The sequence below is a fragment of the Takifugu flavidus genome, chromosome 1 (genome assembly GCF_003711565.1).
Source record: "Takifugu flavidus isolate HTHZ2018 chromosome 1, ASM371156v2, whole genome shotgun sequence".
Classification (NCBI taxonomy): domain Eukaryota; kingdom Metazoa; phylum Chordata; class Actinopteri; order Tetraodontiformes; family Tetraodontidae; genus Takifugu; species Takifugu flavidus.
This window is the reverse complement of record NC_079520.1, coordinates 14,323,927-14,350,805: the sequence shown is the minus strand read 5'-3', so window position 1 is coordinate 14,350,805 and position 26,879 is coordinate 14,323,927. Positions and strand designations below refer to the sequence as shown.

Here is a 26,879-nt window from a genome sequence, read left to right as displayed (position 1 = left end):
ACTATAACAGAAAAAAACTCAATTTGAAAATACTGAAGCGGATAAGATGACGTTTCATTTGCCAGATACTTATAAATGTATGTGGACTGTGTGGGGAAAAATGAGAAATTCAGGGCTGAGGAGGCAGACCTGTACAATTCAGTAAACATACATAATGCTCCTCTGCTGATATTCTTTATTAAATCTTGGCTCTGGCTTGGTTGGTTCATTGGCAGACTTTGGTTATTTTTTCAGATTTTCTGTGGTTAATTGATCAAGATCAATGTATCGCTTTGACAACCCTACAGGTAATATTGAACCGTAAAAATGTGGTTGTAGAAAACCTGAAAGAGAACAATAAATAATCCTGAATGTGAGATTATCTGGAGTGAGAGACATCCTTCAATGAAAACAGACCCTGATTGGAGAAGCAGGTCGTGCTTGCCGCTCCGCTGACTACCACTAGAGAATCCATTGCGTTGTCCATATGGAACTGGGATGGTCAATGGGATTATAACGTGCAGCGCTCCTTCTCCCTCTTCTCGGCACCACACATAATCAACTGGAGGATGAAGTCCTGGTCCGAGCCTCAACTGAAGAGATTCCAGATCCCCTTTTTTTCCTGTTGGGAAAGAAGAGTGAGGCAGTGGGGGTCTTGTGGGCAGAATGAGCAAGGGGTCCACCAAATGGATTAACATATTTAACAGAGGAAAAGATCAAGCCTTTATTGAGAGAGGACAGAAGGAGGCTTTCTCTCACACATACCGAGGCTGAGAGAAAACAGAAATGAGTTTAAGCTGGATTTGTTTTCATTGTCATGGAAAAATGGCAATTGACCAGGGATAACTACTCACATGTAGCCTCGTTTCTGTTTTTCTCACAGATGTAGACCAAATGTACAGTACACCTGCCCCCAGAGGTAACAACAAACAGTAACTACAGGGAATATGTTGATGCCAAACATCAAAAGTAATGACAGTCCAGTTGCAGTGATGCGGTACAAAGCAATCATTCACCTCACTGAAGGGGAAGTTTTTTTAAATCGGATGACATAATTTTCAACCACCATATACTGTATATTGTTGATCCTATGGACTCCTCGTTCCAAGGCCAGGTCTGACTTAAGCAAATAAACACTCATTAAAAGAGATCTAAAAATCTGATGATCATATTTTCCAGAATTATTTCATTGATGCATTATGTTAATGTTTCTTTTATATTTTAGTGAAGTGATTTGGTTATTTTACATGATGTGGTAACACACTTTATGTGCTTCTGGACAGATGATCATCGTGATTTATATTAAACTGAGATGAAAGCAGCAGCTCTCCTGATCAGACCAAGAATGACCACAAACGTCTACAAAGACCTGCTGGATCCTACATTTACAGGCAGGGATTCAGTGAAGCCATGACTACAGTAATCATCTCATTCTCAGACTCCTCCAGGCTTTAGACAAGTGGGCAGCTTCATATGATCAGATTTTCTGATGTAAAGCTTCCAGTGATGATGTTTTATTTGTACATAAGTACACACCTTTATCAAAACACAGAGATCAACAGAGTCTAACTGTTCTTAGGGAAGAGCTTCAGGATTTGATGGGGAAAATCCTTGTGTTCTTTTTTATTTCAGGGATTTGGAGGAACCTAAAGTTCTTAGAGTGTACAAAATATGGTCAGATAGGTGTGACAGGACAACTGCCTCTTCAATGGTTGAAGCCCCTTAATGTTGTAACAAATAAAACATTACAGTACTCCAATCTGGATAAAATAAAGGTGGGAATAATCATCTTTGCACCTGCCATAGAAATAAGGGACCTACATAGAACAATGAAACCTTCACTCAGCAACCATGATCTCAGCCCTCCTCTGGATCCTGAACTTGATTTTGAGAAACCAACAACTGGGGAAGATGACAGCTTCGAGGTTTTTGTTCAGTGTAGATCATCTTGCTGTTGGGTAACGGGAGAAGAGCCAGTCTCATCCGACAACTTTCTGAGTTTGCGTGACTTTTACACTTTTGTGACAATTGGTGTTGTTTTATGTAAGGCTTTTAATGTCAAATAAGCACTGAAGTCTAAACAATATGAATGTCATGGAGTGGACAAGTCACAGCCCAGACTTTACTTAGACAGAGAATTAGTGGCTGGATTTCAAAAGGACTATAAATGCCTAATCTCTGTGCATCCTGACAGCCTCGGAGATTTTCTGAAGGGTCCTGACAGCCTGATGTGATAAAAAGAGTAGGACAAGAGAAAGATGGACATATTTAGAGTGAGAGAGAAAAAGAAAACAAAGAAACGGGAGAAAACTGCTGCTTGGATGCCAATATTGTGATTGATGGGGTCACAGAGTGTTTGAGCAGAGGGCAAAGTCAGTCATGGCCTGAAACATCTCACCAGGTTCCATCGCTGTGTGTGAAATGAACAGTTGAGAAGTGATGACTAATATAAGTTAGCAAAGATTTGAGTATTTCTAAAAACATCTGATAGTGAACACATAGTTGTTCATTAAGCCTTAAAGTTCATTCAAACACATTTGTCACAAAGCGTGTTGCTGTGAGGTCACCTTGTGCGCGTAACTGGGTGGGCCACTCCTGCAGAAAGCAGGTAGCATTTTTTAACTGAATGGAGGTGCTGGTTTAACACAGAGACAGACCATAATCTCTGCTGATCATGAGGCCATTAGTGGCAGCGGCCCTGCCCCTCACTGGAACTCATTAGAAAAGCCAGCACAGTGAAGTCTGCCTCATTACCACCTCCCTGTCAATCTAACAGACACGCATCTCCCCTCTGCCTCGCTGTGTGTGTGTTTGCGTGTGCGTGTGTGTGTGTGTGTACTGAGAAGAGAATCTTGATGCAGATTCAGTTATTTTAAATTGCTGAGCTGGAATACATCTCCTATTCTCTCATGATGCACAAGTTTTTCCTGTTACTCCCAGTTCCCACACTGGTTTCCAGTCAGTCTGCTTGAGTGTTACTTGATGCATATACATACATGTATGGTATTATTAAGTCCATATTTATGGCTGCATATTCATGCAGACTACAATAAAATAATGCTGATTAAGTCCTTTGTTGGTAAAAGTCTCCATCGAAACCAAAAAACTATAAATAGACTGAACCACCTCATGCTCTGCTCATTGTGCTGCAGGCAACAGCCTCCTCTCTGTCAGCAGCCCTGGACTATGTGCAGCTGGCACTGCCCTTCCTTCATTTCACCAGTTAGCAAAGCTTTTTAAAGACATTGACTTACTGGGGAGTACACCAGCTACTTTTTCCACAGAACTCTCTATTGACGTCCTCCCACCCTGCTCTGCTCTGACTCTGCCACCTGTTAGAGTTATAGTTCCTCGGCCGAGTCTATTGCACCGTGCCACGGCAGCAAACGCTGAGAGAAGCTGCCAGCATGTCTGTCCATCTTGTGCTGGGATTCTTTGTCTTTTGGGGCTCTTTCACTCTCAAACTTAAAAACAGTGTTAGGGAGCGGGGCGACATGGCAGTCCTGGCAATTAGAAGCTCTCTGTGTGTTTTACCGTTGTTCGTTCCTCATTAACCGCTGCTTATTCAGTAGGGTTGCAAGTGCACGTGGAACACACACACACACAGATACTCACACAGTGTGTGTGTGAGAGAGAAAGAAAGAAAATTGCCCCAAAAACTTTAAAGATCAAAGATTTTTTTAAGAGATTTTTAAGTCACACTTAAACAGATGGCTTTCAGTTGTTTGTAAAATATAAATTAGAGAAACAAATAACAGAAGTAAAGGGTGAAAATCACTGTATAAAGAATTTAAATGAAGCATTTTCTTCTGGTGATAAAGCCAAACATCCCTAAAACAGATCATTTAAGAGAAGAGATATAAACCCAATCTGAGAAACAGGGTGAACATCAAGCACAAAGTCAGATTTTACAAAGGAGCTTTCTTCACCTGAAGTATCCTTGCCTTGTTTTAGAAGAGGTTGACAAAGGAGTGGTTTGGTATTTAACATATGAGCATATGTGTGTGTGTTTGTCTCCACTCCAGGGCACTCAAGACTCTGAAAACAGCCCCTCCAAAATAACACAGGCCTGACCTTCCAAACGCTTTTGCAGCCTGACATGTGTGCTGAGGAATAGAGAAAAGATGGGCCGAACAGGAATGGTGGGTAGAAAATTATTACATTTCAGAGGCAGAGACAAAGTATTTATTTATAACTTTCAGCTGGGTACTTGGGGAGAAGTTAAATAGAATGGGGAGGGGGTGGTGGATGTCTTTTGCAAGGGGGCATCCTAGGTGGTCAGCACTGACCTGCACTAACCCCTTGTATACTGTCTAATTCTTTCAGCCTTCACACTTGTCTTGTATCCACAGCTCCCAAGACCTCCCTGGTAATTAGGGAACGAGTCATGCCCACTCCCTGCCCCCAAAACCTCTAAATTTTCCTCCTTCTCCTGGTCTGGTGACACATACACTCACACATCCTCAGAATTGACGCTTCAAGACACCATTCAGTCCTGATCCCTACTTGCTCTATCCCCCACCCTACATTTTTATCACCGCCCCCTGTTTTGTATGGCTGTCTCAATCCATCAATCTTGCCATTAGTCCTCCATTACGGAAATGGTTGGGAATGCCCCCTTAACACCGCTGCTTCAAATTAGTTTTCCTCTTGCATGTCCCTCCTCATAAGAGTGCCTCCATCCCTCAGTCCATCCTCATTAGCCCTACCTGTTGTTTTAAAATGACCACCAGTCTCCTTATATCACCATCTCCAACTTCAAGTTGACACCAAATTTCCTCATTGGTAGGAAAAGGAGGAAATGAAGAAAAGCCGGGGATGCTGTGGGTGGACACTGGTGGGGGTGGGAGCACTTTGGGTGGTATGTTTCCTGTGAGGGTGGAACACAATGCCCCCTGTGTTTAGGCAGGCCTACAGGAGCTTGTTTTACAACAAGGGAGGGGCAGCCATCAATGGCCAGATGATGTGAACCACCCTGAGCTGATTCACAATGACAAACAGCCCCCTCCAAGTGCTACCCCACCTTCTCCTCCTCTTTTCTGCTTCCCTCAATGCCTCCCTCCTTTCCTCTATGCAGTCTGTTTGGTTGGACCAAAACCATGGCAGCAGAGCGTGCGATGCGTCCAATGTCTAGGTGGACTGAAAGTGAGACGCCCTCTCACTACATGGACACACCTGCTCAGAATTTTGACTTACAGTAGATTATAGTCCAACACACAAGCAGTGAATGGAGTCTTGGGTCCTCTGCTGGTTCATTAATGGCTCAGTAAGTCACAAATTGGAATCAGTTTCCTTAAGACAATTGAATGAATGAATGAATGAATGAATGAATGAATGAATGAATGAATGAATGAATGAATGAATGAATGAATGAATGAATGAATGTATTGAAGTGCACTGTCAGCCACCTGCTTACCTGCCACCATTCATCCAAAGGCAAAATCCGGACAGTTTTACAGTGGACCTGGAATATATGAGAGTAGCTGCAGCTGTTTGTGTTCTGACATTCCCAAATCAGGTCTTCCAAACCCATGTTCATGGACCTGTCACTGGGGGAAAAAACATCACTTCTTGTCACACTGTGCTCACTGTGCTTGCTGCTAAAACTCAAATCTCACACAAAAAGAAAGTGGAGGGTGAATTGGTGAGGTCAGGACTACTTCAGCTCCAGCTTGTGTGATCACTTTGAGGCATTGTCACAGTCCGGTGAAACCCTGACTGAATATTCAGCATCACAACAGCCCTCTCAAAAGCAGCAAAGGCTAAAACTCCCTGGCAGCCCGCTGGCTCTCCATCCAAGCTTTTTGTGAGGGAATCCGTCATGAGGAATATCAGCACAAAGAGGGCTCTAACTTACTTTGTGTCTGAAGCCAACTGAACAATCTATATGCAACAACTTGTGGTGCAGTTTGCTGGATTTACTGTGTGCACCACGAGGTCAAAAACATTCTTATCAAGTTGTGTTCCTTCAGCTTGGGTTGTATTACATCAGGATTGGCCTAGCGAGGATACTGACTCTTCTGTTGTATTTTTTTAATATTAGACAGTTGTCAGACTGCATGTTGACATTTTAAAAGAATTGACTGAAAAATTAGCTCATTTTTGTTTTGGCGGTGCTCTCCTAAAATCTGTGATCTCTCTAGGCAGGATAAAAACAACAGCTTTTCTGATTAAAACATCATTTCAAGAGATCGGGGTCTCTCTCGCTCTCTCTCGCTCTCTCTCTCTCTCTCTCTCTCTGTGTGTGTGTGTCTCTCTGCCCACAAGTGCCCAAAACACTTTTTAAAAGTCAGTTACAGTTTGTGTACTATTTGCAGAACTCATATTCTGATGTACAAAAATAAGTCATATTTCATTACGTGTGTGTGTGGCAGAAGCAGACGCTGCTGGTTTAAGTGGAGGAACGCCAGCCTCTTATTACCTCCATATGATGCTAATTGCAACAGCAGAGGATCGGTCTGTGCTGATGTGAAAACCATTGTTATTCCTCTGCCTATTGTCTCTGACCCTCGTCAGCTCAATGAGGGTCTGTTGAGAGCCTGGCAGGTCCCCGTCATTAGATCCTTTTACAGCTATTGTAATACAGCTTAGGGAGCCCAGTGACTCTCTGTGACTTACAGCAGAACTGATCAAGACTGTCTTCACAACAACAAAGAAAAGGGTTTTTTTTAGTTTTCTATTGTTTTTGGGGTTTTTCTTGTACAGTATCCAGCTATGCATTACCAGGATCTTCTACCTTTAAATACACTGTCAACAATACTACAAATCTCGTACTGACTGACTTTAATATTACTTAAGTAACAATACAGCCACGGTGGACTGTAGTGACCTGTGGTGTAAAGAGTAATGTTGTAACCACTGTACTCCAACAGTGCCAGTGTTGGCGAAAGCTGATTTCAAGGTTTGAATGAGGCCCACGATGATTGGGTGGAAAATGAAATGGATAGGAAGGCACGGACAACTTTGTAAAGGTCACCGAACGAAGACAGACTAATGATGCAGAATGCTCTTCATGAATAATTCCTTCTTATTATCTTTAAACACACGGCAAATACTGGCATCATAACAGCATCACCACAGGTTTGACAGCTGTGTGACATCATCTGAATGCAGACAGTCTTTGCGGTGCTTCAGAACACACAAATAAGAACAGAACAGGTATAGAAGGGCAAGTTCCCATGTATTTATTTCTGATTGTAAATGCATTAAACATGCATTTACATTCAGAAATAAACTGGAAATATTTACATTACAACCGGCCACATGTGTGTATGTAAAATTCATATTGATGCAGGAAACACAAGTAGGAATAATGATGAAGTTTCAATGTATGATAAGAGATTATGGTACGCAGTGAACAGACATTATTGGTCTATGTTAACATAAATCAACCTTTAATAAATGAGCTGTACAATGAACTTGACAGTAAATATTAGAAACATTACAAATGATGCTGAAAATTCACCAGTGTTGTGATAGTTGCTGATTCTTGGTGAGGAACCTTGATCACTGTGTAAGATTTATAAAATCATAATTTTAAGTAAACAAGCAAATAATTTTCAAATATATTTCACATAGTTTAATGCCCCCTTTTTTTAGAATGCCTAGACTGTCTTATTGATATAATGGAGAGCATCAGTTTAAATGTATTTTTTATATTTACATACTACTGTAAAGGCAGCTTTCAAAAACATTGATGCAAGCAGCAAGTTTCAAATTATAAAGGTTAATAAACAACAGGAAACATGCAGATGTTCTCAACACTACTGAACACTCGACCATGTCAGGCAGACTAGATTCACTACTTTGTGAAAATATATGTTTTTATTTGCATCTTTGCATGTTACGTTTTATTTGTTGTTGAGAATATAATGTAACTAGATCTTATAAAGAAAAATATTAAGTTTATTAAACTTGCTGGGGCACTTTTATGTCCACGGAATTGTTTAAAACCATAGAGACATTTTCCACAGCCACAATGACGCTTTCTTCTCGCTGCAGACTACTGGCAGCCTAATTCCACTGAACATTCTGCTCCACACTATTTTTGTCAAAGACGTTCTATTGACAGCTGGCTTACCCTCCTTGTCTGCCATTCTCTAAAACAAGCATCTGAAAGGCTGGGTTGTAAATACAAGTGTGAATATATTTATTCTCATGCCGCTTTGTTAAATCTCCCTGCACAAACCCATTGTACCCCCATGCCCTCCTGGGTGACCCCCAAGGATCAGAGACCAGGTTGTCGAAACATTTGTAACATTTGGCCAAAGCAAATCTCAATCTGCCTGATGAATTGAAGCTCAGGCCCAAAAAAGAGAGTAAAAAAATCCTCTAGAACCCCCAAAACCCTCCTTACTAGTCCATGACACCCTGCAACCCCTCCCTCTTTCTTATCCCGCTCTCTCTCTCACACACACAAACTCACAGAGTGAGAGAGAGAGAGAGAGCATAGAGACTCAACCCCTTACAACCTTCAGCAAATCTCCATTATCTTTTCCCAGCCAGATGGGGCTGCAGGAATAATAGCTGAAGCCCAATGAGTTCCATTCAATTTGTCATGCCGTCTAAAGGAGCTTGTAAGCTTCCCATTTGCAGTTATGTTATAGTAACCATGGGAGGCTTTGTAGTGTTAGGACTTAATTACCTCCTAATAGCTGTTGTAGAGCTAAAGCCCCAATCGAGCATAACGTGATTCTGGTTAACAACCCCTGGAGACACAGAGGACTGAAGACTTCTTTGGCAGGCTATTCACTTTTTTTTTTTTTTTGCTGTACTACTTTTCAAATGGTAACACGGCGTGGATGGTCAGTCTGAAATTCAACCTTATTATCGGTTATTAATTTGAGTGAAATCAAAGATCCCCCCCCCAAGACAAGCTGAGGAACATCCATAATTTTAGAAGGAAAAAAAAGTCATGCGTTAATATGGGGACCATAGCGACAACAATGGCAACAACATGCGTTGCCTTTACCAAAATTGTTTGAATTTCTTTGTTTTTATCTTCTGGAAAAAGCTTTGTTTTACTTTGTTTTACTTTGTTTTACTTTACTTTGAAGGAGCCACATTTCTAATGTTCACAATTAATCAGTTGTGTCTGTCAGACTCAGGCAAAACTTTCATCTTATGATGCCACGGCCTTTGTCAAGCTCAGTTTGGACTCACATAGATTCATAAGTTATTCCATATGTTTATGATTCACAGTGATGAGGGCAAATAAACATGAAAAAGTTGTAAATGTTCTGTAGCACTTAAAGGAAATGTTTTGCATCATGCCAAATTTGACCAAGAACTTTAAAAACTGGTCTGCACAGATGAATTTAGGAAATGTTGTTGTATGTCTGACCTATGATAAAATTGAACAGCACTGCTAAAATCGAAATGAGGGTGGAGAAATGATAACATGTTAACTGACAATAAACTGACTTGCCTTCAAACTCCTCCTAACAACCGGCTGCTGGAATCCCCAAGGCAGAAGGTACATACAGTAAGAGTCACATAAGGCTCTGTAAAGATTTCTAAACAGTCAAAATACGTGCAGGACAGAGTTGTCTCATACTTTCACATAAGCAGGAACACAATGGTCACTGTGCTGAAATGCAGAGATAGAGGAGAATGATCCAGAGACTTAACTGCACCATCTGGCACGGTGGCCTGGTGGAGGCCCCTGACGGATATACATGATGAAAACCTGATCCAGAGCACTCATGTCCTCAGACTGAGCTGAAGTTCACTTTCAAATAAGACAATAGTCCCAGGCAAACAACCAAGACAATGCGGGAGTGTGCTAGGGACAAATCAGTGAACGTCCTGGAGTGGACCAGCAGGAGCTCTGAATGGAAGCCAATCAAACATCTCTGGAAGGATCTGAAAACAGACAGTCACCATGTAACCTGACGGCATTTGAGAGGCACACCAGAATGTCCAGGTATGCAAAGCTTGCCACAAGACTGGAGGCTGCAACTGCTGTCAAATCTGCTTCAGTTACCGAGTGAAGGGTCCGAATAGTGACGTCGGAGCAACACTTCCTGTATATTAACGTTCAAAAGAAATAAGGTATATAGTTGTCACATTTGACATTTACTGGTTGCTGACAAACTAACACTACACACACACACACACACACACACACACAGACATACACACACACAGAGCAGCAGCATCACAGAGGTGGGTGGGTGGGTGGTAGTATGTAGCATCTCATGTTCCTTTCAATAAGAGCAAGAATTCTGTTTTATTCCTTTCCAGAAAAGGGCTGAGGGTGGGGGCTTTCGATTCTCCCCTCTTTTCTGTTTTTTTGTTCCCTTTTTACATTTTTGAAGCAGATTAGCAGGATTAAGTATGGCTCACATATGCTCCTGCTCACTATTGGTATTCACCACAGCACTGGGCCCACCACCACCCACACTGACAGACAAGGATAAAGATGTTGGCAGTGAGAATTTGGACTTGGCAACATTCAAACGAAACGAACACAACGGTAAATATCAAACACACTGACTGTTTCTCATTATTTGCTCTGGGACTCAGTAAATTAAATGAACCTGTAATTCTAATGCAGTCAATATAATAACAATAATAATAACAATTACAAAACTGCATAGACAGACCTGATTATGCTAAATTGTCTTATTTCTGAGTAGATGCAAACCGCTGCATCCGAGTTTAAAATCTGGTGAAAATCCTTTTTGCAGAAGGCAGAAAATAAATAGACTCCACTAAATTATCCTTAACAATGTTTTCCTTTAATTGTTTTTTCTTTTAAGAAAATACATGGATTAAAATTATAAATTATATATAGTTAGCAATTGCTGTCAGAAATTTGTGCCTCCAGGTATTATTGTTTTTAAAAATCAGAATATCTGAAAAAAAGAAATCTGCTTTTTGGATTTTAAGTTTTATTTTTTAAAGCCATACTTTGGCTTTTGGGATGTTTATCATTTGAAAACCATGAGCACAAAAAACACAAAAAGGGGGATTGTTATATTATAAATCATTGTATAAATAAAAGATGTTAGATGTCTGTTTTTTAATGGACAAAATATATTTAAAAGGTCAAAGAAGATGGCACCATTATCAATGCTTTTAGAGTTGAACAAAATAGGACTTCAGTGATTCAGAACTCACAAGTCTCTTCCATTAAGGTAACTGATCATTGGCGTCGCTAAGGTGCCTTTAACGACCTTGAATTTCAGACAGTACCGAGGTGGACAAGTGTGAAGGTCAAACTCAAAAACCTAATTCTGCGACTTATCACATCAAATCTATCAACATACGGACTTGACAGAATCAGAAAATTTGGAAAATTGCGCTTTGCGATGTGATCTTATATATTTTTGAGTTAAAATTAGAAAAGAAAAAAAAATCCCTTTTTTTTCTAATTTGAAAAACTATTTCTGTCTGTCTGTATTTCAAGTTTCCATAATTTGAAACACACCCGATCGGCCATGAGGAGCGATTGTCTCATTAAATCGCGCCGACCTGTTGAGCCAATTAACGCGTGTGGCTGCACAGTGGAGCTGGTTATATTTGCAGAACAATGGTTCTGTCAGCTTCAGTTAAACGTCCACCTCGGGTCCTTCTGTCAGCAGCAACAGGCCACGATGGCGGCAGACTGGATTCAAACCGGCTCTGGATGCTGACCGTTAAAAATCATTCGGCTCCGCCATCACCCAAAACAGCCGAGCGGCAGCTGCGAGTCGGAAAAACACCATATTAACAGAAGGAACCACTTATTTTAATTATTAATGCTGATTTGTGGAGCGACGGATGAAAAAAAAGCCCGAATATATTTTTTTTAATTGTATGGAGCATTTGCAATTACTGTATCCGATAATAAACTCGCGCCGTAAAGTGGCGTTTTCTTTCTAAAGCTCTTATGTAATTTCAAAAAACGAGGCCTTTATAAATCTTGATAGTTTGCTGCAGACGGGTTCCCCCCAAAATATCGCGCCATCTTTTGTCTCCACGCGCGGGCCAATATTTTCACAGGAAGGGGCCATATGTATGTTTGATTTCACTTGATCGTGTGTGCTAATTACATCAGGACCCTTTGTCACCCTCCTCCCCCCGTCTTCTCTTCTCTGCGCAGAACTGATTGGTCGCAGGGAGGCAAGTGGGACAGAAACTGTGTTGTCCTGGTGACCCGTCCTCTCCGCTCCTCAGCCCCGCTATAAAAACCTGCGGTCGAGCGCCGGCGCCGCCAAACGGGATGTTGGATGTGAGTCTGAGTAACAGGTGGATTTGACGGGTGGGTTTTTCTCATCATCGGGATTGGACAAAAAAAAAGTTGGTAAGTGTTTGTTTAATTTTCCCCCTTCTGCATCTATTCGTGCGAGATAAAGAATTAAAAAGGGAGGAATTTGTGAAAAGCGTTGCACATTACTTAACTGTACAATATTTTAGATATTTTCTAGACAAATATTAGTCAACTCTAGCTCATCATAAATTAGCTCTAACTTTTACAGGTCCGGTTTGTCGTAATAACCGCAGTGTGCCTTTTATGGTTCGGTGAATTTATTCTGACAGATTTATTTTCCCCTTAAGACCACAGCGCTGGACCAGGATGGACTCAGATACGAGCCGCATGTCGAGCAGACCCTCCTCCCCCGAGGTGGACGACATCTTCATGTCCAGCCTGAAGACATCCGTGCACGGCTTCTCCGGAACCGTGTCCTCCACGCAGAGCGACTCCCCGCCGGACATCGGGAGCCTGCGCGGCCTCTCCGCCACTGACGAGGAGTCCCTCGCCATCCGGCTCGCAAAGAAAGATCGGAAAGTGCTTTCGGACAACGAACTGCAGACGATCCGCCTCAAAATCAACAGCCGCGAGAGGAAAAGGATGCACGACCTCAACGTGGCCATGGACGGACTCCGGGAAGTCATGCCCTACGCGCACGGACCGTCGGTGCGCAAACTCTCCAAAATCGCCACGCTGCTCCTGGCGAGAAATTACATCCTGATGCTGAGCAACTCGCTGGAAGAGATGAAGCGGCTGGTGAGCGAGATCTACGGCAGCGGCGCACACCACGGTGGCTTCCACCCGACAGCGTGCGGGACAATGACACATGCGGGGCCCGTGCCGGGACACCCGAGCACATCTCACAGCTCACACCCGGCGGTGCACCACCCGCTCCTCCCACCGGCGGCGGTGTCCACGGCGTCTCTGTCGGCACCTGGCATCGCCGCCGTCACATCTGTCAGACCTCATCATGGACTCCTCAAAGCTCCCGGTACCAGTGCGGGGCCCCTGGGAAGCAGTTTCCAGCACTGGGGTGTGGGCACCGGGATGCCTTGTCCGTGCAGCATGTGCCAAGTTCCCCCTCCACACGTCCCGGCCATCAGTACCGTTACCATGTCAAGGCTGTCCAGCGACTCCAAGTGACCCGAAAGTCACTGGATCAGAACTTTTGTGATTGCCACAGACTTTATTCATGCATTCGCACGTACTGTATTTTATTTATCTTCCTTGGCCGCTCCACTGCGACCAGTCATAGTAAAGACCAATGCATCATTCCTCACTGGGAGGTTTTGCTACTAACTTAGTGTTTTATTGTAGACCTAATTAACCTGGGTGGTTAAAGAAGATTTATCTGCAAAGTTCCCCAACTAGATCTGAAGGTTTCTGTTATTTAAAAATCCAGCCTCTGATGATTTTAGTTGTATTTTTCATTCTTTGGGCATGCAGGGACACACTCCAAAGTACACTACAATATATAACTTAGAATAGTTACTCTGTGAAAATAGTCGTATATATATTAGTGTCGTTAATGTATGAGAGACTCCCGCCTCCCGCACATATTGCACCTGCTTTATTTAATATGGGTCGTTTTCTCCCCTCTTCAGTAGGTCTCAACCGTCCTCTTTCCTACGTGAAGCGTGACCACTTTTTTAATAAAAGAAAATTATATTTATTACATATTTTGGATGGGAATTTTGGATGAATGTCTGATGATGTTGGGGTTTCCAAATGTAAAATAAAGACCAGTTAAAAGAGGAAAATCTGGTGATTTTTTTAGTTTACTTTTCACAACAGAAAGTTAGTGAGGTGATATTCATGAATGAAGGATCACTGTAACAAATCACAGACGCACGGACGTGCAAAATGTCACAAATCCATATTTAACAGGAGAAATTTGGGTGTGATGCATTTTGCTGTTTATTTATTCTGGATCATTTTGAGTACAATTACAAAGATATGTTACATTTAGTCATGTGGTATAATTATATTCAGTGACAGACAGACAGACAGACAGACAGACAGACAGACAGACAGACAGACAGACAGACAGACAGACAGACAGACAGATAGATACTATCTCGTGAACTATTGTACAAGGTCAATGAACACAAAGACCCTTTAGGAATCTGAGAAACATTTCTTTAACTCTCCTCTTAACTGTCAAATTAGAGGCCACTGGATGCCAGACGAGTCCAGGCGATGCACATCGCTGAGATGTTTTGCAAGGACTTGTAAAGCTGGAACAGTATGAACTAAAGCTCTGAATATTCATGCACACATTTCTTTATTTGTCTCATTACCAAAACTAAATTATTCAAAGTCAATCCAGATTTTGTAAGACATTTCAAAGTGGAAGAGTCTATATACCGCCCATGCATTCATTCCTCTGCTCTTTATTTATAACTTTTTCCCCGATAAAACAGCAAAAACACCATTTTTTTAAGAACATTTTTTTAATTAACTTATCAACACCAAGACTGATGACCTCCATATATTGTTCTTTTTTTCTTTCTTTCTTTAAGACACAGACAAAAGCAACATTCTGATTTACAGCAATTTGGAGGAAATAAAACAGATGACATGTTTTCTTGCTTTTGTCAAGCTGAGTTGGTAGAAAAGGGGCGAGGGTGAAATTAGTAATGAAAAGTAGCGTTCAGTTTAGGAAAATGAATGATAATGTAGAATGAGTTCCAGTTTTGTTCCTACACAGCATCTTCATGATAATCTCCATGTATTGCAACTAGAGGCCCCCCCTTTAATAGTTTGAAATGCATGTTTTCTATGCGTCATTATAAGAAGTTTAATCAAGATTGGTCAGTCAACATGGTTCATATTTGCCTGTATAATTAATCTTGGCTCTTAGGTCTCATTAACTTTGATGGGCTTCAGTTTATGTTTGTCACAAGCTAACAGCTCAAGAGCAACTCTGCGTCATGACTGAAATTTGTTACAATATTATCTTTCAAGCGATGGTCCACTTGAATCCAGTGGAAACGTTGGTCTCTGAGCTTTGGAAAGTGTAAAGTTAGAAAACCAACCAGTCAAAACTAATATAAGTGGCCTGCAACATGTGTTCTTAGTAAACTTATCCAGGTCCAATCACAGTTAGTTTTGGAAGTGGACTAAATAGCTGCAGCCTACCACAGTGGTCGTTTCTAATCAAGCGGAGGAAAGTGTGATAAACTTACTTAAACGTTCGTCTGGATTGAGTGAGACACCTGCAGCAAGAACAGGTAGCAGCAGAGTGTGAAGCGGCTGGAAAGACGTCTCAAGCCATTGTTCTCATGGAAAAGGCCTCCTCAAGGTCAGAGAAGAGACGCTGGCCCAAGTAGGAGTTCAAGTCTCTCTGACAGTAGACCGACAGTATTTGTGCGGCTTCTGCAGCGACGTGGATGCTGTCATTTTTCTGAGCCTCACCTTCAATCTGGGGCTGCAGGTAGTGATTTAAAGGGTGTCTAAGGTCACCCTGTGAGGTCAGGAGCTGAGATCTGTGCTTCTCTACATCAAGAGGAGTCCGTTGAGTTGATTTAGGCAGATGTCTTCCAGACAAAGATAAAACTTGTTAATAGAAGCAGAAAAACAGTGTTAGAGTTAAAAGATAAGCAGTTGGGCTTCATCAATTTGAATAAGCACCTTTTATCCCACTGTTGGTAGCAGGCTGACTGATGCTGAGAGTGGGAGGGTGGTTTGGTAGCAGCGTAAATATTCATATCTTTGGGCAGTCGGCAGGGAAACATCAGTTTAAAAACTGTTGAGTGAATTTAAACCTTCCAGAAAACATGGCACAGATGTACATGTTCAAATCTGCACATCGTGTTGTGTTAGCTGAACGGATTAAATACCGGTGGGGTGCAGAATAACAGAATAAAGATGTGACTGAGTAAAGGAGAACAAAGCCAGAGGAGATTAACAGTCAGAGATGCTTTCAGAGACAAAGGTGGGATTTAGTTTTTCACAAAGCAAACATGTTGTGTGTAAAGTTCATCCTCAGGAAGGTTGAAGTTTTTTGGGGGAAAAAATGTTTAGGTAATTTTTGTGTTTCACACATGAGAACTTTTGATGATGAAGCTTTTTAGTTATTAAACAAGACCAAACAATCCAGTGCTGTAAGTGGCACAATAATATCCAGTGCTAAGCGAAGACATAACGAAGACGCGAGCGTCCGCCTGGCGTCACCAGTGTGGTGGTTTACAGTCTTGACCTATGCAGCGAGGGTTGGACACGCCAAGCAAAACATACAGCAACACAAAGGGAGGCCAATATCTGACCTGCTACTGCAACTTCAAGCTGTTTATATCCTAACATTGGAAATGGAATTCAGCAACATCGGGCCGCATTTTTATTTGTTCATGAAAAGCTTGAAGAGACAGAAAGACACAAAGACTGAAAAGAATGAGTATATGAAAGTGAGAAACCCTGCGTGAGAGAAGAAGATCCATTGTGTATGTTTTTTTGTGACTGAATAATTGTCCCCAGTGGGTTTGGAAAGAGGGATAATCCTGTCAAACAAGCAGACCTTTGGATATTCATGACTGGCCCAGCAGATCTGTGGACTGAAGGAGGACACAGTCAGGATAAGATTAAAGATCAAAGTGAATCTGAGGATTGCAGGACAGGAACATGAATTAGCCAATCACAACGCGCTGCTGAGGGCCACGGGGGCCAGATGTCTGGTGGGTTTGGCTGAGCTCTGAATGACTCCAGAAGGAGGGCCTGCTAAAAGCAATTCAGGAGGGTGTGATATATGCACCTGCCACCCAAACTTTAACGCACAAATCACTTTGTCAAAAACCTAGAATGGTGATGCCAACTTTATTTATCATTCATAAAAGTTTTGTGGCAAAAGTCTTCAATTTAGAAACCCCTGTCTTCACCTTTTATGTGCCTCAGATCACAGGCAGAACATAGAATGTTCTAGTGATTTGGCAGTTTAAGAAACCGTTTTCTTAACGCACAAGCTACACTTGGCTAGGCTACACCATCAGTGTTGGACCTCACCAATCAGGTTGGAACAGAATGGGAGAAGGTCTCACATTTAGATCTGCATCTTCTCTCACTTTTCCCTGCAAAACTTTGGTGGTTAGTGCTAAACTACCAAACTAAACTTTGGTGTGGTTTTTTTTAAAATAATTATACTTGATTTGACTTTCAAAGACACACAGAGTATGCTGAACTACTCAGTAACAATGGAAAAAAAGGAAAGGAAATTAAAAATAAAAACAGATCAACATTTTTTTTTAAGTGGGGATATTTTCCATCCTGCCTTCTCCCTTTCTGTCTCCCTCAGCAAAATAAGGCAGAATCCAAATGCCGACCAGTACAGAGCACACAAAGGTAGATGGTGAGCTGTGAAGACAGAATGACAAAGACAGGTTGATCTGATCTGGGGGATCAGTAGCAATGGAGACGACAGCTTTGGTCCAATATGCTGCAAGTTGGAGTCCAAATCCTAATAGAAAACACCTGTATTAGAGTTGTCAGGGTAGCATTCTTGATCCAGAAGTGCAGAATTTTCTGTCTCGCAGCAGAAGTCAGTACACTGAAAAGTCTCCTGTGTTTACTATCAGTGATCTGCCCGTCCGTAATGCTGAGAGTCCACCCCTATGGAGGCACCAAAGATAGTGGACGGTTTGTTCACAATACCAAACCAATGACTGTGATTTATCTTGGTGATTACTGGGCCGTTATTGAGTGGAATTCCCTCCTGTATGACGTTCATGATCTGGACTATCTGTCCTATGTTCACCATTCTGATGAGTCTCAGCCATCAGCAGCAGGTACAACTGTAATGGCAGGTGTGGAGCATGTTTTTGGAGGTTTCAGTAATCATATTGAGCATTAGCGTTATGTAATGTGTCTCTGAGTTGCTCTCCCAGTATCCTTCAGTTTTCACCATTAGTTGCATAGGATCTCATCTCATTACCCTGTTGATGAGACTGTGGCTCAGTGGGGAAGAAAATATTCACAACTGACACTTAAGACCAGTTTTCTGACCTGCCTTCTCATGTATGCACTCACCAACATGATTGATAGAGGCTGCTTGTGCATTTGAGCATCTGTGATAAACCTGCTGCTTGAGTCTGATTTTCCAGGACTTAGTGGAGATTTTACAGGAGGAGCAGGAGCCCAGTGAGAGGGGAAAAAGCCACAGGAAGAGGAGGGGGCTGCAAGATGGCTCACAGTACCGGCCCGCATTGGTTGCGTTGCAGGATGTGTGTATGTACCACTTTATAATCTATACAGGTCCATTAAAGAGAAACATCTTAAACCTTGGGGTCAATCTCAACTAGAGAGGGTCTACACACTGTGTTTAATATATTTTTAAAGGTGGACCACCAAGTTTTGATGGATTCCTCAAGACTAAAGTAAATGATTAAAGGAGGCAGAGCGGCATACTATAATATTGTAATAAAGGTTTACAGTCAAGACAGTGTAAAGAGGGACTTTCTAACTTCACTATCTTTAAAGAAGACCTTGCCTGTCAGCCAACTATGGTGCAGTCTGGAGACACTTTCCTAAGCTGCTTATCCCCCATTCTCAGCGACCCCCACTCACACAAGGCAGGCAGGGTCAAAAACTCTTGGCTCATCTACCCGGCTGGAGGTTAAAAACCAAGCAACCAGCACTGATTCAAGCACTTAGTTCAGTGTCTGTGGAGGGAGGTAAAAGAACAGATTTCAAAGTAAAGGTGCTGTAAAGGTCAGACTCCTGCTTGCCTGTTCACCGATAAAGTGAAATGTTTTCAATATTGATGCTAACAATAACGATTTAACGGCTAATTATGTTGCTGAGTTTTGATCAGTGATTGCAGGGTGGTGTTCCATTGTCATTCATTCACATTAATACCGCAGGTAATTAGAATAACTAACAATTTCTCTGATTCATTAAAGTCACTTTATTCACAGTCAATAATTAGAACAAATTAATCCCAGGCCTCTTTACATGTTAGATGTGCCAAATGTTCAAATTGTAATTTTAATGTGTTTCTAGCACTTAGTAAAAAATAATCTGCAGAAAAAGACATTTCTTATTAAGCGTAATTATAGTAAAAGTTTTAATATCTGTCTGTATTTAAACGAGCATGACCATCTGCAGCTGTTGAGAGTGAAGCATTTAGGCTCTCTTTCACCAACAACCGACAGACTTGAACCTCACACCCCTCCCATGTACATTATCCCTCCACACGATGGTCAGCACCACATGCCAGATATCCCAGGCCAGCGCTCACAAAGCATGCAGAGAATGACAAAGGCAGACTTTCATCCAATTGGTTCCACCTTGTTAACAGCTTGTAATCTTCTCATATCTTTGGCCAGGCCTCCCAGAGCAGGAGCTCTGCTGAATGGATGAGTGTGTCTGCAGCCTCTGCTTTGATGCAAAGTAGCCTTTCCCTCCTGAAAAGTTATGCTGTTATATTCTTTTCTAGTTGCTGTTGCACCTGCTCGCATGGAGGCGATACTGTATATTAAAAAAAACAACTCATTGGCATCTGTTACAAAAGCACCCATGCATTAAAAGTTTTAGTCTAACAGCGCAGGGAAGTGTCCAGGTTGTGGCTTTAAGCACCAATAAAGTGTCACAGCAAATAAGTTAAATATTCTTGATAGAGAAAGACAAAAACAATGTTTAGCAGGTGGGAGTTATGGGAACGTGGCAGCAGAGAGATCCATACATCACCGATGCAGAAGGAGTCGAGCTCATGCTGCCTCTGGATCACCTGCTGGTAAAGTCACAAGAGCCAGAAGAGCCCATCTGCCTTTAGATGGAGAAGTTAATGTTTCTTAAACACTCTGATGATGGGATTGTCTTCAAAGTAATATCTGGAGTATAATGTCTCGACAAATGCAATGAATCCTTGAGTTTGAGTGGGTAAGCAACAGAAAGGTATTTTAATTTGGTTTTGCTCATATTTTAGTCATATTTGGGTTTTTGAATATGACTTTATATGTAGTCACTGTCTGATGAGGCGGCAGTCACCCAGTTAATATAGCAGTAGACAAGTGCACACTGTTCAGCCACCATAAATGTTCATCATTTCAAAAGAAAAAGAAAAGCAATACTAATAAAATCAAAATGGTCTCCGATATATTAGAATTTCAGCAACGCCTGATGGAAAATACAGTGTAACAAATCTATATACGTGACATGGTCACGTGTTGAAATAGGGTATTAACAGATGCACATTAGATAAATAGCCCTGCATTTCTTAAATATGAGCTCAAAGTTGCAATAAATAAATAAAATCCCAACTTCTTCCTAAGTGAAAATAAAATCCTGCACTGAAGCAAGTCAAAATGTCGTATTTTGGGCAGCCCCACAAAAAGGAGATTCTCTGACATATTTTTTGTGCTGCCACTTCTCTTTTTTTCCTCTCTGGGATCTAGAGGATGAGGAGTTTGGCTGAGGTGTCTTCCTGTTTGTCAGCCGCAGGAAATGGCTGCACACAGATGAAGCATTGATCCACCAGGTGCAGTCCCACCATCGGACAGCCTTGCCCAGATGTACTCCTTCCACCATAAAGACACCAAAGTCTTCCCTCTGCCCTGAAGCCACCGGTGCTCCTGCCCTGGTCCAGCCTCATCAATGGGACCCTGAAAGCTGGGAGGCGGATATGCGGCAGCCTAAATTCAAGCTCATTTTCTCTTCCTCTTGTAAAAGATGAGGGGGAGAAAAAAGTCGGACTGGGAAGGGTGCATGTTTGTGGGAGACACCAGCGTCTTTCTCTCTGCTTTTTTCTTTCTTTCCCCCCTGACTGTTGTATGTTTGGCACCTCGCAGGTGTCCCATTTCCTTTTCTCGACTGAGCAAACAGATTTCAGAAATGCATGGAAATGATCGCAGCTCATTTTCTTTCATTACTCATTTTATTACCCCTCATTGTTAGACGGACACAAGAGATCAAATTGAGCACATGAGTGTGTGTATCCTGACTGCCGACGCTCCATTCTCCTGCAGGTGTGAGGACCATCCACCTGGCCCTTTTCAGGGGGCCCTGCCTTTCCTGTACGTCTGCAGCTGTCTATTCAGCTTCAATCGCAGCACCAGCCGGACACCAGCGAACCACAGCCGGAGAAGGGAAGCACCCCCACACACATCTTTCACTTGTTGCACGACAAGACAAGAGCAACTAGGGATTAAATAAAAGGGCCTCTTCCTTCACATCTTTGCTTTCATCGTAAACAACTTTCTTTCTGTTGGTGATGCTGCTGTCCTTCCCCTCTCCCCCGCCTTCCTTTTATTCCCAGGAGGAATCGGTGCGAGGGGAGAAAGAGGACGACCAGACGCGCTGTGCTGTGATAGACCGGTCATGTGGTCTTTTTGAGACCCATGAATGGCACATTTGAGGTCTTCTGTCTTGCCTGTTGCCCAGCTTCACCTGCTGGTGGAGTCAATTGGCTTGTTGTCTGCTGCTCTGGGGCTGTGCTCAGCTCTCTGCCAGGCAGCTTGGCTGGTGGAGCTGCTCAGAGCTCTCCAAACACAATCATCAGCACAAAATCATCAGTTAACACATAACGATGATCCTGTCATTGTTGGCTCGCCACAGATCGGGTTAAAGAAAGCTGCTTTCCAACGTGATTATTGGGATTATTTGAGAGGTGAAGTTAATTGAGCTTGGGAAGTAATGACACGATGAAAGGGGAAAGAACAATAAGTCTCTGTTGAAGGCAGCATTTGAACGTGATCACTATGGTTGTAACCTCAGAGGCTTTTGCTCAAATTATGTCATGATGATACGGTCAAATGAGTTTACTGAACCCAAATTTGTCATTTGTTTTCAGAATTATGTGGCTTCATCCTCATCCGTGGACACGGTAAAATTATAAGTTGTTATAACTGGCCAATAAAAAGAAAAACAAAGCCTTTACATGGCAAAAAAACAGTAATAAATCCTATATTGTTTTTCAGAAAAAATATCTGTATATTTTATTGTACTTATTGTTCTTATTACAAATGACATTAAGAAATAACAACTGCATTTTACAAGTTAATAATATTAATTGCTCTCTATTCATTTCTCACATTGTGCTATGAAGACACTAAATTGAAGGAAACATCTTTGCTCTTTTCCTCCGTGTGATCTGGTCTGATTCAGGAGTTTGTCAGGATCACATCATGCCTCTGGGAGGAGCTGAGCGGAGGAGGAGGTGTGGGAAGCATTTAACTCACATTTCCACGGTGTCAGCTGTCATTCTGTCTCCATGAAGCTGCGGAAATGAGATGAGCAAAACTCTGGAAAGCCCTCATGCGCTCATGCTGGCAGAAACCTCAGAAACCTGAGCTGGGATCTGTGCATCACATTTATTTCTGCTGCCGTTTTTTTTTTTTTTTTTTTAAAGAACCTTTACTGACATTCTACTCATCTCCTGCCTTCTTGCAAGAGAGCCCCCCCCCTCCCCCAAAACAACAATGAATATGCTGTCAAACACAGTGATCAGGACGCAGGATCAGGCTCTGGCGCTCTGCGGTCCTGTGTCGGTTCAGGATTTATCAGACTGCCCTCCAGGGTTCAACCTGAGCTCTCACATGGACCCTGTACCCATGCTCGGCCTCCAGAGTGGTCAACCGAGGTCGGCCAAACCCCAGAGGGAGCTGAGCCCCGAGGAACAGCAGGAGCTCCGACGGAAGATCAACAGCAGAGAGAGGAAGAGGATGCAGGATTTAAACATCGCCATGGACGCTCTGAGGGAAGTCATGGTGCCCTACGTCTCCTCTCCCTCTTCAGCCTCATCCTCTCAGTCCCAAAATCCGGGGTCCGCTCCAGGCCGACGGCTCTCTAAGATCTCCACCTTGATTCTGGCAAGGAACTACATCCTTCTCCTGGGCTCATCCCTGCAAGAGATGAGGCGCCTGCTGGGGGAATTAACCATGGGGATGGGGATAAACACGGGGCCCATTTCCCGGCTCCTGCTCACAGGGGGGTGGCCGCTCATCTCCAGTCCCAGTCACATCCTCCTCACTCAGGACCCTCTCCTCACTTTATCGTCTCCCTCCCCTTCCTCGTCCACCTCGTCATCCTCTAATTCTAAATGTCAGCTGGTATCTACAAGCCCCATGGACGCCTCGCTGGCACCCGTGCAGTGGAACTCCACAGGGGCCTCAGCAGGGACTCTGTGTCCCTGTGAAGTGTGTACACTGCCCAGATTTAGCCACTCCACTCCAGCGCCGAGATTCCCAAAGTGACGAAGAGGATTGTTTCGTTTTAAAGATTTTATATGAATTATTTAACATTTTGAAAGTTTTTTTTTAAAGGTTAGTTTATTTTTCTCATTGAATTGTTGTTAAACCTGTGCATAGAACAGACATAATGATCCCGCAGCAGACAGGGAAAATGAATAATGGACACAAATGGCTGAAGTTAGAGTTGTTGTTTTTTATTATGTGCAACAAAACATAGATTTCATGCTTACACAACAACCGTAAAACAATGATAAAATGACAAGCATCGAGTTAGAGTAGTGACAGCAGTCAGTGAGCACTTCTGAAATTTGACAGCTTGTATGTGATGATGAGGCAGAGCCCTGCAGGCTGGAATTGGCCTGAGAGGAAAAAGAGCTGGTGACACTGAAAAGATGGTGGCATATTTTGTGTGTGTAGAGGTCAGAGGTTCAAATGGCTGAGGGTGTTTATGGAGGTGGCTTTGCTTTAAGGTGACGCCACAGTTAGGTGTGTATGATGGGAGGGGGGAGAAAACAACAGGTTTTTCTTCTATCTGGTGTCCTTGATGGATCAAGTGTGAGTGTAAATGTAAAGAAGTTCTGGCCAAACTTGCTCAAGACTTCTTCTGTGTGTGCTGCATGAATCGTGGCGTCACGGACCGTCGTGCCACAGCTATAATCACAATAACAAAAGGTCACTTTTCAACAGTAAAGATTTTGTTTTAGAACTTAGATCATCTTCTTGATTAAACTGTGGCTGAGCCCTCGCTGAACCCCTTCATCAACTCATGTGTAACAGCCAAAGTTGTATTGGTAATTCATAGTTGATAACGAGTTCATGATATTAGTATATGTGTTCTTTCACTAATGCTTTTTTTTCTGTTGTCTTAATATGTGTGTCTACATTTTTTTGGTGACCACTTTTGAATGACTCACAAATAAACGTGCACAGCCTTTCTGTGCATGAACTTCAGATTTATTTAGGAACCCAAAGATATTTGATGCAAATTTTCCTCCCATACTTTGTATTTGCCTCTGCAAGTTTCTTTTTGCTGCTGCAATTAACAGGTGCCGGTGTTGTATTGTTGGAAACAGTGTTTAAACATGCACACATTTACTAGATGTGAGTTCAAACAAACAATAATGCAGGTTTTTATCACTTGTGATCACATTACTCAAAATAAATGTTGAGATTTGTAGGCAAAACATTTTCTGGGGTAACATGAGCTGCATAAATCATTGAAGTTAACTTCTGCCTGCCCATAGTCATTACTATTTTTATTATTGTAATTTATAGTAGTAGGAAATCTATAAATGTGTTTTTGTTCAGAGAAAAAAAAATCACAGCTCTTCACAAAATCGATGAAATTGTCAGACCTTCCTCCTTTATTTATCACCCCAGAGGAAAAAGATCAAAGCCCATCCACGTAGTTGAGATCTTTTGATCATTTGCTCCATCTGTCCTCCTTTACCTTTGAATTCAAATCCTTGATTTTTCTTTGTGTTAAGGAGCCTGAGGTGGGTGATCTGGTGCTGCTCATTACACCCACTCATCAATATGTTGGTTAAAAGTGCCTTGGACCGAAGGGCTGCACTCTGCCAACTAGTGCTGAGGAAAGATACCTGCAGGAACAATAATTCTAATGAAACAGATCATAATCATAATGGTGATAACAGGCACTAAAAAATAGCTGCCCCAGAATAAGAGGATTAAAGAGCATCGATGCGAACAGTGATCAGCGAATGAAGCAGAAATCTATTAGCATCAAGCAGGAGTGTGATGTCATTAAGTGAGATTAAGCTTTAAAAAAGGCTTGATTTTCCTCTAAGGAGAAGGAGGAAGGAGAGGAGGATGGGAATGAGGACCGAAAGGCGTGGCAAGAAGAGAAAGCCTGATTCAAAGATCAAAGTAAGATGGCGTAACTTCGTCTTTTTCATTTACATATAGCTGTTTTATCTGAGAGAGGGATTAGCTACCTTTCCATTTTCTCCCAGTTGCTCTCCAGTTGGTCACCATCCATTTCCTTTTGCGCTTAATTCAGTCTTTCTTTTCTCCTCTTTCTTTTTTTATCCTCGCACCCCCCAACATTTCTTTGCTCATTCTCTCTCTGTTTCTCAAAGAGGCTCTCACTTTCTCCTGTTTGGTGGCTCCATTGTTGCAGCGACACGGGGGTCTAGTCACTCTTTGTGTTAGCACTTTAACTCATCTCCACTTCATCACTGTTGTTCAATGGAGCAAGAAGAACTTGTAATGCATGTGCACACGCACATACACACACAGAGAAACACACACACACCATTCACAGTGGGCAGTGTCCATCAGTGAGAGACTCATATCTGAATCCACAAGTCCAAATAAAGACGTAACACATTTGAAACCTGTGATCGTGTCTGATTTTACAACAACTGTTTAAAAACCAGCTACATATTTAACAAAAGACGATCAAGATTTTGTGACAAACATGGCTCCAATATAGTTTTTTATATAGTTTTTTTAACAGTCAGTTTCATCCTAATTATCTAATAAATGATAACTGAATCCAAGTCTTTCCTTTATGATCATTCCAATCAAGCAATCATACTTTTTACTAAGCAACCTGGTACCTGGTGGAGTTAGTTATGTGTCCAATAAAAAGGGTGAATATTATCAGGTCTCACGAGAGGTAGTTCGTTGAAACTGTGTTGCAGGTCCACTGTGGTCAACATGTCACAGTGTCCTTGGATGTGATTCTGAATTTTAAATTTCCCCTGATGCTGCCTCTTTGTCAGATGAATGCATGAATCTCTCCTGATGATGCAAGTGTCACAATCTCCGGTTACCTCTAGCACCAGAGGGTGAAGGAATGAATGCACTGCATTTCTGTTCTCCAGGCAGGAACACCTGCGCTTGGGTCACATTTCATCCCAGTTGTTTTTGGGTTTTTACCCACATAAAAAGTCCATGAACATCCATATATGAGGACAGTTGTGTTGATGGCTCTGCAGCGGTAGAAATGCTGCTCACTTCCCCTTAATTTAACTGAATTGAGGTCCAGTTATCTTCAGTCACTTTGGGTTCATCTTGCAAGGATAGCAACACTTAAAGGGGCATGGGATTGAACCAGCAACCTTCCCAGCCCGGAGCTACTCTACCACACTCTAGCTACTATAGCAACTACAGGCCAGCATGCTCCTCTCCTCTCCTCTCCTCTCCTCTCCTCTCCTCTCCTCTCCTCTCCTCACCTCTCCTCTCCTCTCCTCTCTCTCCTCTCCTCTCCTCTCCTCTCCTCTCCTCTCCTCTCCTCTCCTCTCCTCTCTCCTCTCCTCTCCTCTCCTCTCCTCTCTTCACCTCTCCTCCTCCTCTCCTCTCTCTCTCTCCTCTCCTCTCCTTTCCTTTCCTTTCCTTTCCTTTCCTTTCCTTTCCTTTCCTTTCCTTTCCTTTCCTTTCCTTTTCTTTCCTTTCCTTTCCTCTCCTTTTCTTTCCTTTCCTCTCCTCTCCTCTCCTCATCATCAAAATCCTTCTCCATA

At 42.4% G+C, this 26,879-nt stretch overlaps 2 protein-coding genes across 4 annotated transcripts; both read left to right on the top strand.

Annotated features, from left to right (window-relative positions):
* Positions 1-12,137: 12,137 nt before the first annotated feature.
* Positions 12,138-13,977, top strand: olig2 (oligodendrocyte lineage transcription factor 2). Of its 3 annotated transcripts, none has more exons than XM_057048724.1 (2): positions 12,138-12,268; positions 12,523-13,977. In XM_057048724.1, the coding sequence occupies exon 2, from the start codon at positions 12,542-12,544 to the stop codon at positions 13,358-13,360; it is 819 nt and encodes a 272-aa protein (XP_056904704.1). In that variant the 5' UTR covers positions 12,138-12,268; positions 12,523-12,541; the 3' UTR covers positions 13,361-13,977. The 3 variants fall into 3 exon arrangements, with proteins under 3 accessions (XP_056904704.1, XP_056904722.1, XP_056904714.1); XM_057048742.1 differs by having other exon boundaries at positions 12,179-12,272; positions 12,530-13,977; XM_057048734.1 differs by having other exon boundaries at positions 12,195-12,272.
* Positions 13,978-22,386: 8,409 nt separating this feature from the next.
* Positions 22,387-25,750, top strand: olig1 (oligodendrocyte transcription factor 1). Its single transcript, XM_057048758.1, has one exon. The coding sequence runs from the start codon at positions 22,624-22,626 to the stop codon at positions 23,395-23,397; it is 774 nt and encodes a 257-aa protein (XP_056904738.1). The 5' UTR covers positions 22,387-22,623; the 3' UTR covers positions 23,398-25,750.
* The last annotated feature ends 1,129 nt before the right edge of the window (positions 25,751-26,879 follow it).

Bases quoted from the DNA above. Each gene is read 5' to 3' on its own strand.
- olig2 (XM_057048724.1), top strand. From the start codon at position 12,542: ATGGACTCAGATACGAGCCGCATGTCGAGCAGACCCTCCTCCCCCGAG.
- olig1 (XM_057048758.1), top strand. From the start codon at position 22,624: ATGAATATGCTGTCAAACACAGTGATCAGGACGCAGGATCAGGCTCTG.